Source organism: Thunnus thynnus, chromosome 23 (assembly GCF_963924715.1).
Source record: "Thunnus thynnus chromosome 23, fThuThy2.1, whole genome shotgun sequence".
NCBI lineage: Eukaryota > Metazoa > Chordata > Actinopteri > Scombriformes > Scombridae > Thunnus > Thunnus thynnus.
Genome location: NC_089539.1, coordinates 23,955,063 through 23,971,475, shown reverse-complemented (window position 1 = coordinate 23,971,475; position 16,413 = coordinate 23,955,063). Strand labels below are relative to the sequence as shown.

Genomic DNA, 16,413 nt, shown 5'->3' with positions numbered 1-16,413 from the left:
AAGATCCTCTATGCTCAGGAGGAGGTGTCACTCTGTTGTTGGAAGCACAGATGGTACAAAGAGCAGGTCCCCAAACAGACGTGATGCTTCATTTTCTATTTGAAACATGTAATCAAGTCAAAATAATGTTTATAACAATGATATCATAAAATTATGAAATTATATTCACTATATATTAATCTGTCATTCTTTTCTCATTAATTCATCACATTTTAGTAATTGTATTCAGAAAATTTTAGTCAAAAAATCGGAGGCCTTATCTCATAATTACGACTTACTATCTCATAATTATGATAGAGATACTATCTCATAATTATGAGATAGTAAGTCGTAATTATGAGATAAGGCCTCCGATTTTTTTTTAAATGGTGAATGCAATGTGCTTCTATACAAAATTTCATAAATAAATAGCTTGTTTTATCTGAATAGTCTCAAAGCAAAATATATCCAGTTAACAGTCTAAAACATCAGTATCGATAGTGAGAACCTCTGTTTGAAGTCACTTATTGAATTTTCTAATCATTATTCTTTAATATTGAGTATCTGCTGATGACGAGTCTGATCTGATATTTATTTCTTTTATATTTTTGCTGTGCAGTTCATATCAGGCTGCAGTAAGCATAAGTTAGCATACGTTCAAATTAGTGATGCAATTAAAATCTGTTTGACAGAAGAATAATTCTGCTTGGAGATAAAATCTAACCTACATCACAGGTTTCCACTTATGGCTTCTTGTAATATTTCGTATAATTGTGTTTTATATGTGTTGAGAGCAGATCTGAGATAAGATTAGAACAACTTTATTGATCCCACAAAGAGAAATTGAAGTGTCATAGCAGCAGAAGTACAAGAACAGGACACTGTTTACATTATGAACATGTCATATATACAAATTAAGCATGAAAAAATTAAATAAAGGTACTTAACACTATATAACGAACATAAATAGTCACTATAAAATGTTATGAAACAAATATAGTCATGCATGAAGTGAGGAGACAAAGAAAATTAAATATAAAAAGCTTGGTTGGTGGGTAAGATGTGCTGTTAGCAGTTATTACACAGTTATAAATAAATACAGTTATTATACTTCTGCTGAAGGTTTGGAGAGGATTTCAACAGCCTCTCTTCATCTCCAATGTAAACAAAAAAAAGGAGGTTTAACCAAAAACAGCACCTCAGAGTTCTGATTAAAATGAGAAATACAACCAAAAAAACAACAACATGTAAATCCGCCAAAAAACACAATGAAAAAATAAAAGTCTTGTAATCGGAAGTGGTCCTCCGAACCTGCAGCAGAGTGAGAGCTCTGCGCTGTTCGCTGCTCTCTGCTGCATCACATGATGACAGTCTGCTGCCTGTCAGCCTCAGAGCTGCTGGGGGTTTCTGCTGTTGGCACATCAAACAGACTGGAAACAGGCTCAGAAACTCATCATAACTCACTCTGGGATGCAACTTTTATTAAATATACAAAACTGGCTAAAAACGTCGGTTAACTTTAATTTATTTTTCCTGCTTTTTACGTCTTTGATTCAACATTTGTTGTGATTTAAATAAAGCGGAACACAAACTTCGCAGAAAATACAAACATAAAGAGCTGTAAGTCCCTCATATTTTGGACAAATATTATGCATATTTCTTCAGAATAAGTCCTCAGAGGATTATTTTTTGTTTGTTTGTTTTATTGGATAGAAAACAGGAGACAGGAGGTCAGAGGTCATGACCCTGAGTTGCGCTAATAACGTCAGACGCAGCGTAACCAAAACACAGGGTCATGATTTTTAGATCATATTTCCCCAAATGCAACAAAAAAGACTCTTATGTGTTTTTAAATATTTGGTTTTATTTGTTAAATCTCATTTACAAGAGTAAAATGTTGGTGTGGAGATACTTTAATCCTTTATTTCTTTTCTTTTTATTGGCCTCAAAGTTGTCAAATTAGAATTTGGTGAGTCGTTAAATACTGAGATCAGCCTATTAAATGTGTAAAGTTTTAATTGAGGAATATGAACCGCAGAAACGTTGTTTTTTTTTTGTTGGATCTCCTCATAACAAGACAGAAGACAAGACAAAACAAATGCAAGTTACTGAAATTCAATTCAATTCTTGTTTATTTGTATTAAATTCCAGGCCAAATCAGATCAATTAAAAATAAGAACACTTATTAACATTACCTATTGTGCAAAAGAAATGTATTTTGATGCGTTGCTCCGACTTCTAATCCTGATCAAATGTGTTATTTTCTTCCTTTCCTTGTTTTGTTTTGTTGGTTTGTTTGTGGCCTGGGGGAGGGGGCGATGATGAAATGTATGAACTTCACTGCTTATAATATCTACAGTTTGATGAAATGGAAAATAATAATAAAAAATATATATTGCAAAGAAATATGTGCCATGTAAGAACAAGATCGACTTAAAAAGATTTTAACTCAGGACGCCTTATAATTCAGGCATCACCTAACAGCTGTAATTTCAGTTTATGTTTTGCCTTTAAAGGTGCATAAAACTGTATTTTGTAATGAATCAAAACACACAGTGAATGAATGTAGTTTTACCAGGAAGCCCCTCAGTGTTTTCTGTCTCTGGCTGCAGTTCAGCTGATCAGCCACTAGAGGTCAGAGTCTGAATGGAAATGAAACATCAGAAACATCAGAAACATCAGTGACACTAAATCTATTGAACAATGATCCAACATTAGTATGACGTCATGTGTTCTGTCCTTTATTTCTCAACTGTGAAACATTTTATGAATTTTACATGTAAAAGTGTTGCTGAAGGATAGTTTTATTTTACTTTATTCTATAATTTCTTTAAGCAGCGTTTCCAGGAGTTCACTTTATTTTACCTTATTTCACTTATTGGATAATCTGCTCAGTATCAGGCAGTGGTGGGAAGTACTACTCAACTACTGTACTGAAGTACAGTTTTGAGGTACTTGTACTTTACTTGAATATTTCCATGTGATGCTTCTTTCTACATTTCAGAGGGAAATATTGTACTTTCTACTCCACTACATTTATTTGACAGCTTTAGTTACTTTTCACATGAAGATTTGACACAATGGATAATATAACAAGCTTTTAAAATACAACACATTGTTAAGGATGAAACCAGTGGTTTCCAACCTTTTTGTCTTTTGACGTCTTACAAAAAGCAGTGTGTAGTCGGGGTCACATTTCACATGTCTATGAGTCGTTAACAGCTCCACCAAATAGTGATTTTTCCCTCTAAACTTCTCACATGCTTTCATTTCAATAAATGTTCAAATGATCCAATATTTCAGCAAAAATCAAAGATTAGAGAAAAAGTCCAAAAACTGAAAACAGATTTGTGTATCAGAACTTTGTTTTTTCTTCTTTCCTCTCCCATTAATCATCTCACCACCCCTCAGATTTATCTGCTGACCCTTTGGAGGGGCCCGACCCCTAGGTTGGGAACCACTGGACTAAACTAGCTAACTGTATATAAAGTAGTGTAAACTAGCTCCACCTCCAGCAGCTACAACAGTAACATGCTGCTCTAACACTGATGCTTCACTATTAATAATCTAATGATGTCATATATAATAATATATCAGTCAGAGGGACCAAACCACTACTTTTACTGCAATACTTTAACTACATCAAGCTCATAATACTTATGTACTTTTACTGCAATACTTTAACTACATCAAGCTCATAATACTTATGTACTTTTACTGTAGTTTTACTTGTAATAGAGTATTTTTATTTTGCTGTATTGGTACTTTTACTTCTTCCAGTGTTCAGTATCAGGTTTAGTTTGGAGATTTAAGGGGTTTTCATGGAGGGTCCTTAAAGAGCTTCCAGGCATCCTTGAAAGGTTTCAGGAGGTTTTTAAAGAGATGTTCCAGATGTTCCTTAGTACATGTTCTGTCTTTCTTTCTTATTTGATTTTATTGTATTTTTATCAAAACAAAAACTGTATTTATGTAGGATCAGTTTTAATGTTTTTTGTGTCATTACATTAAATCAAATAATAAAAAAACGGACTTCTACTGAAAGACAAAGACACATCACTTCATCTTAAACAGATTGCTTCATACTGTCAACTGTTGCATCATTACTTTTGTTGTGTGTGTGAGTGATAAGCATCTTCATATCTACCACCGTAGAATATAGAGAGCTGATCATTAAACACAGCCTCGTATGAAGAACTGTTTGAAGATTACGACTTCATTTTAAGGTCAAGGTTAGCATGTGGTGTTAGCTTGTCGGTGAACGCATCGTTTCAGCGAGGGTCCTCACAACTACAGAAAGACTGCGTGTGTGTACGGAGTGATTCAGAATATCTTGTAAGGTCACCGTGTAACGACAAATTGTTTCTAAACATTAACAAAAGATCAAGTCACTACAACTTTATGTGATTAGTTAATGCTTAATAATTAATTTACTGAACAAACATAAAAGTGGATGATCACAAAGGAACATTTATAGCAGGATGTAGTCACAAGATTATTTGCTTGTTTCCACATCCAGCAGTTACGGAGCAACATTATCATTCATTTGGAGTCATGTTTCTGTCCACCTGGTGAATGTAAGTCCAATATTCACTCTCTTTTAACTCTGTTTTTACTCTCTAAGAGCTCCGGAGGGAAATATGTGGCTCTGTAGCTGCTAAACGCTCCAGTATGTTCACCAGCTAGTCTAAGTTAAGTTAAGTTTATTTTATTTGCCATGGATGTCACAATAGCATTGGAACTGCAACATACAATTATGCACAAAAACCAGATGCGCTGTATTTAGTGTTTGTAACGAAATGCTAATTTGCAACACCTGTCCACAGGAGGCTTTTTTTTTAAAAAAAAAAGTTAAAATAGAAAAAAGAAAAAAAAAAGGATAAGAGAGGAGGATAAAAATACATCAACAAACACATGCACAAAAGTACAGGTGTGTCTATACAGGAGTTTTAGGTGTGAGAACTTCTCTTTTAGCCATGATTTAATACCTCTATTGAAAACATTAAACTTGTATTACATTTACAATAACTAACTGTGTCTGTTTGCCGTTTGGTGCTGAGCAGGTAGTGTACAGCTGGTTTTTAGAGCTTTTTTTCTGAAAACGACACTATGAGAGCGCTGAGAGTGAACCAGAACAGTAAAGTTGCAGCCGGACAGATAAACAATGAGCTGAAATTCACTATAAAGCTCCGTAAAGCCGAGAGGAGCTGCAGAGTCACTGATAGGTTCATCACTACGAGCAACACATTACACACTGACGTCACTTAGTTAATTTAAAAAATATCGATTATAGCGACTTTAAACCTGCAGTGTGGAACATTTGTCTCCCCCTGCTGGCACCCCCTGGTGACACGACACAGTTGGTGCACACCGAGGACAGTCGACAGTCATAAACTAATCATTGCTGGTCGACATAAAACGCATCACTACCGGTGTGACAATGCAGGAGAGTCGCCATAAAACACCAGATTAAAAACTCTGGTGGTGAAAGGCTTAACCCACATTGTGTGAACTCGTTTGGTAGGAGCTTGAATATAAGAGACGTTCTTTATGTGTAAAAGTCCCGCACTCCACCTTTAAGTAAAAGTTTGAGTCTCAGTGTTTTCGGCAGGTGTTTTCAGAGGAAAAGCTGTAAAAAGCCACTGTACACTACCTGCTCAGCACCAAACAGACTCAGTTAGCTGTAGACTAGCTGGTGAACATAGTGGAGCATTTAGCAGCTAAAGAGCCAGATATTTCCCTCAGGAGTTGGTAGAGAGCAAAAACAGAGCTAAAGGAGACAAGGAGACACTAACAGCCCGCCAACGGGATAATCATGTCTGCTGCTATTTACCTGCAGTACCGACTTTAAAGCTGGTGATGTGGCCTCTTGTTTTTCTGCCCCCTAGTGGTCAGAACTACTTAAAGCAACTGTAAAGCTGAAGTGCAGCACTTTTGTCTCCCCCTTCTGGCAGTGACAGTAATTACATAAACACTGTTGACATGTGCTTAAGTCATAGACTCCTTCGCTGCTGTTACGGCTGTAAAACGGTGGATCAATTGTCTTAAGCATCACACAACGAAATGACTTATTTCATTATCAGAATTTGATCCATTTGGTTTGATAACATTTGGAAAGGCTAGAAGATTCAATTAATTTATCCCCATTCAAGTTTGCAGAGAGCTAACCGGAAGTTAGCCGCTTAGCCTGCAAAAGTCTTTAGTGCGCACGTTCACCCCATAGAGTGTGCTCAGTATGCATTCATCCAGCCAGCGCGGGAATGTCAAACCAGACGCCAGATTAAAAACTCCATATACTGTGAAATACAAAGAGATTTATCTGGCGGTGAAAGGCTTAATCAGCGTTATGTGAACAGTCATTTATATGTTTATTAGTAATAATAGTATAATATAGCATTTTTCAAAACACAGTTACAAAGTGCTTTACAATAAAACAGATTAAAACGTCATAAAACACTAACAGATAAATCTACAGCCTACACTTAAAAAACATTTAAGATGTGTTTTGAAAAGTAAAGTTTGAGGCGCATGAGAAATTCATGTAGTCTAAATCATACGTGTCTGTGAATTTATCACGTGATTACATATAGAAAGTCTTATTTTAACATGTGAAATATGTGAAAGTCACACGTCCAAACATCATGTTAGTGAGTTAAACTGTATTTATTCATTAATTCTAAACAGAATCAAGAAATCTTTTGCGCAACATAAGATCACAACAAAAAATTTAGGAAATCTGAAATATACGTGAATTGAAATGATAAATAAACGTGATTAAATGTGTTTCACATTTGCAAAAATAAAATGTACTCTTTTGTAATTTAACTGATCATCTTATGCATTAATTTCGTGTTTATTTACTTGTGCTATTATTGATTCGTTCAGTATTTCACTTGTTTATTTTTGCAGTTTTGTGCTGTTTATGTGCTGTTAGTCTAGTTATTCCCACACAGACAGAGTCAGACAGTCAGACAGTGACAGAGGATATAAAACGGGGTTTACACACGGTTGTAGTAGTGAGTGGAGGGACTCACACATACACACACACACACACTTTCACACACACTCCGGCTCTGCAGCTCCACGCGTGCAGCCTGGAAAGCGACCAAACTGCAGATTCCAACAACCTGGATGTTTTTATTTTTACTTTTTTAATAGTATTTTATTCCACTTTGACTCTACTTCAGGGGAAGTTCATCTAAACCAGTCCGGCATCAAAAGCTGCAACTTTGTGTTTGGTGTTTTTATTATTTCTCAGTTAGGTATATCAGCGGAGGACATGCCGGGATTTGTGACTTTGTTGGCCGCTTTTGCAGTCCTCTCGGTCGGGTTAAGAAGCTCAGTGGCAGGGGCGGAGATGCAAAACTCCGTGGCCGTGAAGGAGAGCTCCGTGACCGGGGTGAAGAGCTCCGCCGTGCCCGCGGTGGAGAGGGCAGCAGCCGGGATGAACAGCTCCGCTGCGGCCAGGGTGGAGACCTCCGGGGACGGAGACAGAGGAGCGGGGCGTACCGGGTGCCCTGGCCGCTGTCGGTGCGAGGTGGACGGGCTGCTGCACCGGGTGGACTGCTCGGATCAGGGGCTCCGGGAGATACCGAGCAACCTGAGCGTCTTCACATCATACCTGTAAGTCAACACCGATGGTTTATGTTTCTCTTTTATTTATTTATTTATTTATTACTAACCTGTTGCTCTTAATCTGCGCGTGATAAATGAACAGCGACCCAGTTAGTGTGTGTGTGGGCGTGCGTGCGTGTTCGTGCGTGGATGTTATGCGGCCGTGAGAAACGGAGCACCTGTCCCACACCGCCTCTGTTTACTTCTCTCGCTCACGCGTACGTCATGTACTGTTGATCACATGGTAGTTAAGGTGGTCTAAATGAGATTAGTTCACACTCACTGCTACATTTACAGACAACCAGTGAAAGTAAAGAGAGAGGTTCTGAGATGTTCTAAGGGTTCTCTAAGAGCTCCACAGTTTCTTTTGAGGTCCTTAAAGGTGCAATATGTAAGAATTATGTATGTAATTTCAGTTTAAAACATTCAAAAATCAACTAAAATTATCAACAGAATGTGAAGAAATAACAGTTTTGTTGTTGTGTCAGAGACGTCTCTGTATTGTGTTTCAGAGATGTCTGAAGTTAGCATGCTAACCGGCTAGCCCCAGCCCGTCCTGTCTTGTAATACCACTTTTACCTCAAGAGGCGATAATGAGTCACTGTAGCGTCCAGTCTGCCCTCAGCCCAACATGAGAAGAAGAAGAAATAGCACTTCTTCTTCTAGGTTAGATTTATTCAAGCAAGCGTTAGCTCAATGTTAGCACTGAATTGATAATGCTATCATGCTTAATCAATTCCTAGTTACTTAGTTTGCTAGCTAACAGAGCACTGATAATGCACTTTTGATTTGGCACTAACGTAGCATAACATAACAGACACCTCAACTTTCTGGTGATATGCTGCCCCCAGTTGGTCTGGAGTGTTGAGTATGAATTCAACAGTTTTCACATATTGCACCTTTAATGAGGTTCCAGTGGTTCTTGAGGCGGGTTCAGGCGTAATTGGGGAGTTTCCATGAGCTTCAGAGAGGCTTTAGGGTTTTTGAGAAGATTTGTAGGAATTTTATTGGTTCTTAAAAATGTTCCACAGATCCTTGAGTAGGTTCCAGACATTCACAAGGAGGTTCCTCAGCACGTGAAGACTAGGAGTTTTCTAGAAGTTCCAGTGGTTCTTGAGGCAGGCATAATTAGAGTGTTTCCACAAGTGTCAAATTTTAGGGTTTCTGAAAAGGTTCAGTGGTCCTTAAAGAGGTTTTATTGGTTCTTAAAAATGTTCCACAGATCCTTGAGTAGGTTCCAGATGTTCACAAGGGGGTTCTTTGGCACTTGAGACTAGGAGCTTTCTAGAAGTTTCAGTTGTTAGTTCTTGTGGAGGTTTCAGAAGCCTCCTTGGGTTTTTGAATGTAGGATGTTTCAGGAGGTATTCTAGGATGTTCTAGTGGTTCCTGAGGAAGTAAATGAGTACAGGGTTTCTAAAGGTGGTTTCAGTAACTTGAGGAGGTTCCAATAGCTCTATAGGAGCTTCTGGTGGTTCTTGATGAAGTTGTCTTTGCAGTACCAGAGGTTCATGAGGAAGTCTCATTATGTTTTTTTTTTGTTTGTTTGTTTTTTTGAGGAGCTTGAAGAGGTTCTAGTTGTTCATGAGGAGGTTACAAGGTTCCTTTCGTGGAATTTTTGAAAAGTTCTTCAGGTTATTGAGTTGGTTCCAGGGTTCTTGACGAGGCTTAAGAGGCATTGTAAGAGTTTCAAGGGTTTTTAAGGAGGTACATAGAGGTACTCCGAGGCTCCATAAGTTTCAGGTTTTTTTGGGAGGGATTTTTTAAAAATGTTCCACAGATCCTTGAGTAGGGTCCAGATGTTCACAAGGAGTCTCTTTGGTACTTGAAGACTAGGAGCTTTCTAGAAGTTCCAGTGGTTCTTGAGGCAGGCATAATTGGGGAGTGAGTTTGAAGAAGTTGCAGTGGTTGTATTGAAAATGCGCCTGGGGTTCTTGAGGAAGTTTCACAAGCTTCTATTAAAGAGGTCCCAAAAATCTGCCAGAAAGTATTCTTTGGAGTTCTAGTGGGTTTCTGAGGAGGTTAATGGATATAAGGGATCTAAATGTGGTTTCAGAAGCTTGAGGAGGTTCTAATAGATCCTGAGGAGCTTCTAGTGGTTTTACGGATGTTTTTCCTGAGGATACAAGGTACTTGGAAGAGGGTTCACAGATCCTTGAGGATGTTGAAGATGTTCACAGAGGTTGCACTAGAACTGCGCTTGATTCGTCAAAGTTTTCAAATGTTACTGAAAAGATTTCAGAAGATCGACAGGAGCATTATTGACAAGGTCTCACAGGTACTCGGGTGGTTTTCTGGAGCTTGAGGAGGTTCTTGTGGTTCTTAAGGTTTCTTTTCCCAGAGCTTTTGAAAAATTACATAGGTAATTGAAGATGTCCCAGGATGTTCCAGGGGTTCTGGAAGAGGTTTAGGATGTCCTTAAAGAGATTTCAGGGGTTCTAGATACTTTAAGTGATTCCTGAAGATTTGAGGTTCCAGAGGTTATTGAAAAGGTCCCAGGTGTTACATGAGCTCTTGAGGATTTCAGTGTCATTGTGAAGGTTTCGTGGATTTCGTCCCAGGAGTACTTCAATGAGTTTGGGGAACTTAATGAGATTTCAGGTGTTCTCGAGGAGGTTCACTTGGTACGTGAAGAGTAACCAGGAGCTTTTAAAATGGTCTATGGACCATTTAGGAGGTTTCAGGAGCATGTGTATTTGTGTGACCTTTGTCACTGTGAAGGTTTTAGGGTTTTTTTAAGAGGTCACAGACACAATGGCTTGGGTTGCAGGAGCTTGACGTGTTCTTGGTTTTTGAGGAAGTTATTTCTTGAGGAGCTTCAGGTGCTCTGAAGAAGTGTCCAAGGATCCTTGAGGAGATTTCTTGAGGAAGTTCGCTTTGTATGTGAAGCGATTCAGGTCTCGGCCAGATTACATTTTCACATTAAATACAGTTTTTTTTGTGAATCTCATTAAAAATTCATGGTTTCTCTTATAAGTTACTTTTATTCAGTTTCAGCAGCAGTAAGTAATCCTTACCCTCACACAACCCTTCATAAAAATGATCCAAACAATTTCCAAAGGTATAAGGAATCAATATTGTGAGAGCAAAAGTTGGATTGATACATCCCTAAAAATGATCGATTATATTTTCATCATCTGTGTTTATATTATTAGATTTCTGTGAGCTACAGCCCTCAACAGATTGGGCTGCTGAATAGTCTATAAACTGATAATATGCTGTGGAAAAATCACCACCAGAAATGTAAAGTAAGTGATTTGTATTTGTACAGCAACATGAAAAAACGCTGATATGGTCCTTTAACAACAGTATCATTGAAGTTTCAGTGTTTCTATTTGAGTAGAACACTGTGTAAACCTCTGCTAAAGTGAGACGCTGAAATGAGTTAAAATCCATTTCACTTCACAGCAGGTGACCTGCCTCAATACAAGACATGTTTCAGCTCTGGCAAAACCATTACGTCACTGTAGTGTGTGTGTGTGTGTGTGTGTGTGTGTGTGTGTGTGTGTGTGTGTGTGTGTGTGTGGAGGGAAAACCTGCCTGTCTTGGCTGTGGTCTAAAAGCAGCACAATGTCCAGGATTTAAGTTTCACTCTCATTAAAGAAAACCTTCTTCTATTCAGAAAAACTGTGTGTGTGTGTGTGTGTGTGTGTGTCTGTGTGTGTGTGTGTGTGCGTGTGTGTTTCTCAATGAAAGCACTTTCCTTACAGTTTGTCTAAGACAGGCAGATGGACACACACACACACACACACACACACACACACACACACACCGACAGTCGATCAAAGGTTCTTTGTGTCTTTATTAAAGCTCCAATTGGGAATCGAATCCAACAAAACATCAAGGAGTTTCTGTGTGTTTAAATCCTCAGACTGGTTTTGGGAGAACTGGTAGCGATTTCCCACCAGTGTCTACTGCTCAGTTTTTAATGTTGTGTTCAGGTGGTCCTTGTCAACTCGTTAACTCAAGAGATAATCATGTGACCAGGTGGTATTTGCCAGGTGTTGGTGTTCAGGGGCCTGTACCGTGAAGCGAGACTAGTGGGTTAGCCAGCTATCTTTGGGCTTAACTCAGGTTTTCCAGTATCATGAAACTGGCTCACTTTTAAACCACAGTGGTAACTCATGCTGAACAGTAGGGCTGCAACTAACGATTACTTTCATTATTGATTAATCTGATTATTTTCTCAATTGAACAATTAGTTGTTTGGTCCATAAAATGTCAGAAAATGGTGAAAAGGTCAGTCCACAACCCAAAGATATTTAGTTTACTGTCATAGAGGACTAAAGAAACAGAAAATATTCACATTTAAGAAGCTGGAATCGGATAATTTTGGCTTTTTTTTTTTAAGGGATCGATTGATCGACTAATCGTTGCAGCTCTACTGAAGAGTTAAAGATCAACAGTCGATCAGATCACTGGAAAAACAGAGTCACAGTTTCTACATGATCGCGACAAAAGTCACAAGTGACAAATAATAAAGAGCAAGAGATGTTTGTACAGGTCAGTGGAATCACTTTGTTGTAACTTTTACCACGGGATCCCCTACCAGCCGAACTGATTGTTTGTTTAGTAAAGCGGATAACAATCAATCACAGTAAGCTCTCTGAACGGATCAGGACTTCCCTAATTTGTTCTGTAATGTCCTGAAAACTTTTAATTACTTTCTCTAAAAATGAAACCGTGACCGCTCTCAGACAGACAGACAGACATCAGGGAGAGTCAGTTTACAATCTGCTTCTGTCTGTCTGTCTATTTGACCGCCGTCACTCTGAATACTGCCATCTGTCAGCGTGTGTGTGTGTGTGTGTGTGTGTGTGTGTGTGTCGACACTAGCTGCATGCCTAAGCAGAGCTGTCTGAAGCCTGAATGGGCCTGTAAGTCTCTATTCTACCTCTGACTGACAGCAGGAGCACAGGAATGCATTTAGCCTCGCTGTGATGAATGAACTAATGTACATATGAAGGATTTTTTGGAATCCGCCCCTTTTGGCAGCCATGTTGGACATCCTGAAGCTTGTGAACAGCTGAACCGACCATTTGAACGCGGATCCGAAGCCTCAGTGTATCAATTAGAGTTATTGTCTGTTATTGTCCGCCTGACCTTTCTCACGACCTCTCTCAGAGGAAGACAGGTAGTCCATTTACCTGTCCAGGATGTTTAGATGTTTGGACCGCCGGGTGTCTAAGTGTGAGAAACTGTTTGGCTTCGTCAGGGTTCAGTTGAGCTCAGCTGTCGTCGAGCGGTGCTTTCGGACGCCACGGTTCAGCACACTCACACTCGCAGGCGGGTAAATAGACTACCTGTCTTCCTGTGAGGGTTATGAGAGAGGTCAGGCGGACAATAGTGATGTTGTAGAGCTGTAGAATATGTCTGTTAGTCGAGGTGTGAACGTTCACCAACCAGCCGTTTTATTTGTAAAACACTTCTTCAAGAAACAAGAAGACACTTTTAAAAAAAAATGGAGCTAGAAAACTAATACAATGCAAAGACATAAACCAAATATTACAGCTTTCATTTCAAATTATTACTTTTTTCTTGTAAATTTGTTACTTTTCACAAAATATTACAACTTTTTTTCATCATAACATTGAAACTTTTTTCTTATGACATTTTAACTTTCTCTCATAGCTTGTTACTTTTTTCCTATAACATCTTTTTTTTATTAATTAATTAATTTTTTGTATTTATTAATTTGTTTTGTATTTATTTAATAATTTTGTATTTAATTTCCCTTTTTTCTCACTTTTATTATGCTGCATACATCTTTTTCTCTTTTTCAACAATTCTTTTCTTGATATAATGATATTACAACTATTTTGATTAATAATTTTGAGTAAAATTTTAAGAAAAAAAGTGAATATTTTCTTATTTATTTAGTCTTCTTTGATTGTAAACTGAATATCTTTGGCTTGTGGACAAAACAAAACATTTGAGGACGTGACCTTGGACTTTGGGAAACAGTCATCAACATTTTGCACCGTTTTCTGACACTTTATGGACCAATCGACTGATTAATTGAGAAAATAACTGACAGATTAATGAAAATAATAAGTTGCAGCCCTAAATGATATCAACATAATAAAGTTGTGGTCCCCTGTACCGTCTCTATCTGCTGCTGCAGCCATTTATCAGTTCCTAAAAGATCTTCACAGTATCAGGATGCAATTAGAGACTGTTTGTTTCTTCCCTCACATAGAAACACATACAGATCTGTACAGAGCTGTTGTTTATCCTGTAGTATCTGTTTCTTTGGAAGGAGACAGCACAGACTGACAGGACGGATCAGGGAATAAACCCCCCGTTTTCGTTTGCCCCAGGGGGCCCCCGCCCCCGAAAGAATGAAAGAAAGACAGAAAGAAAGAGTGAAAGAGGACAAAAACAGAGAGAGGCCTCGCTGTCACACTACGCCTCCAAACTACACAGCTCTCTTTTCTTTCTTTCTTCAGAGTTTGTCTTTCTGCGGGCTCCGGCCATTTGAATAATCGTCTGATATCCATCAGTTTGAGCCCGAGGAGACGGAAAAAAGACAACACACACACACACAAAGCTTCATCCAACTCATTACCAAGAGGAAAAAAAACACACTACATGGCTAATGTATTCGTCAGGTCTTTCATCTCTGTCCTTCGTATTCTTCCTACATGCCTCTTTTTCTCCTCAGTCCACATTAAAAAAAAAAAAACAGTTCAAGGACTTGAACTTGTACAATAACAAGGTTCCTTATTGTGGATCTTTAACTGAAACTGTGACACACATGATCCCGGAATAAAAGGCTCTGGATGATCAGTCGATACTCTGACTAATGCAGAAAAAGTCAAATAATAAAGAGGTGTAATGGCTTAAAATCAATGTAAACGCCTCTTGAAATAAATTTGTTGTCTTGTGATCATTGAACAAATTCAACAGCAAAAAAAAAAAATTAGTTTTCCATTGAATAAAAACTTTCCCCTCATAACATCAAAACTTTTTTCTTCTCAACTTTTTTTCTCATATTAAACCTTTTTTCTCAGAACTACTTTTGTAAACATCAAATTCTCACTTTACAACATTTTTCTTGAAATATTTTGACTTTTTTTTAATGTCAATGACACTAATATTGTGCTAAAAATATCCATAGAAACTTCTTAACCGTCTGCTCATATGCTCGTTATGTTTCAAACGTAGACAACATGGACTGTATTCTTCAAAAATTGGCAACGCAGAGATGCAAAGAAGGGATCTACCAAGTACATGGAGAAGTGAGACAGTCTGAAGAGGTGATGATGACACTGAAAAACAGAAACCCTGATGAGCACAGTTGATGATTTACCAGATTAAACGCAGCCCTCTCAAAATAGAAGCTTTTGTTAGAAAACAGAGAAAGTCAGGACAGAATTATCTGAGCATCACGTAAATATAAGATTGCTATGACTGTTCATACAACATGAGCTCATATGCTGTCATATGTTTTTGCCACCACAGTAATCAGTGCTGGATATTTTCCTTATTGTAAGTACAACAATTGCCACCACCATCATCATCATTCTCCTCCTCATCATCAGTGTTTTGTATATGTGTCTGAAGTCAGCTACCGCAGACTCAAGACCTGTTTGGGATTGTCTCATACACTGCGTGGGAGATGCTTCCCATAGAAAAGCTTAAGAAAGTGGCTGCACGTCACCCTTTATTTGAGATAAACTATAAAGGTGAGATTTATGCTTTTGTCAGAAGTGTTTTCTAACATCATGTTTCAGTTTTATGAGAGAGAAGACTTCAAAGATGAGGACTAGCTGGTTGGTCTGGTATATGTCACTGCTCATTAACTTCTCCGCCTTCGATAAAGAGCAGTTCACAGCTGCTTTCCTAAACTGTTCAATGGGTAGCATCTATGGGGGCTAAAAGGGTAAAAAAAAAAGCAAATACAAATTAGCTGTGCTATGCTACCTGTGATTTAACATCAGCTAACTGGGCGCGAAACTGTGTTAAGCCATCTGACCGGCTAACAGAAACTAACTTAACGTTAGCAGAGCAATCCAACATAACATCACAGAGTGCAAAGCTATGCTAAGCTGCCCGTAATTCAACTTAAGCTAACAGGGCTCAAAGCTAACATAATATTCAACAATTCAACATCAGCTAAAAGGACACAAAGCTATGCTAAACTATCTGTGATTCAACTTTAGCTAACAGGGCTCAACGCTAATGTAATATTCAATGATTCAACATTAGCTAAAAGGACACAAAGCTACGCTAAACTATCTGTGATTCAACTTTAGCTAACAGGGTAAGAGGTGGAAATAACATTAGGGTATATGCTGCCTGTGACTCAACAGCAGCTAACTATTCAAGCAGTTAGCAGGGCTATTAGCAGGTTCTCATGTTTAGAACATAAATTCAAAAATTAGCACTGAAATATAGTTGTTTTATAGTCGTTTCTGTGATACGCAGAAGGAAGTGATTACATATGACTCTTTGTTGGTAGTAGCTTTTTTAAAATCACATTATTTCCTTTTGTTTGCAATTTTTCACACTTCCCGCAATTATACTGCAAAAAGAGCACATAAAACATTGTACATTGTATTGTAATTGTAATCTTTGAAAAAAAACAGCTGCAAAATCACGAATTTTTGGCCGCAATAATCACAAAAAAACAAAAAAAAACTCCACAAACTCCTGAAGGGACTGAATCAATACTTAAACCCTTTCTACTGTCTGTTAACTTGGTAGTAAGACTCCATCAAAGTAACTTTACTGTTTTTCAAACTCCCTCAAACTCTGTGTTTGACTTGTTTAAACAGGCAATTTCTGTAAATACATTTTTTTTTTTTTGTGGTAAATGTTTAT

General features: G+C 38.0%; 2 protein-coding genes across 2 annotated transcripts in view; both read left to right on the top strand.

The window, feature by feature from the left end:
• The window catches only part of LOC137175676 (tetraspanin-8-like), a 77,675-nt gene that overhangs the window by 55,246 nt on the left and 6,016 nt on the right, over positions 1-16,413 (top strand). The window lies entirely within an intron of this gene.
• LOC137175675 (leucine-rich repeat-containing G-protein coupled receptor 5A-like) overlaps positions 6,523-16,413 on the top strand; it is a 52,959-nt gene continuing 43,068 nt past the window's right edge. The window contains exon 1 of the mRNA XM_067581490.1: positions 6,523-7,599. Within this exon, the coding sequence (XP_067437591.1) occupies positions 7,256-7,599 (344 nt within the window). The 5' untranslated portion in view covers positions 6,523-7,255. The remainder of the gene's footprint in view (positions 7,600-16,413) is intronic.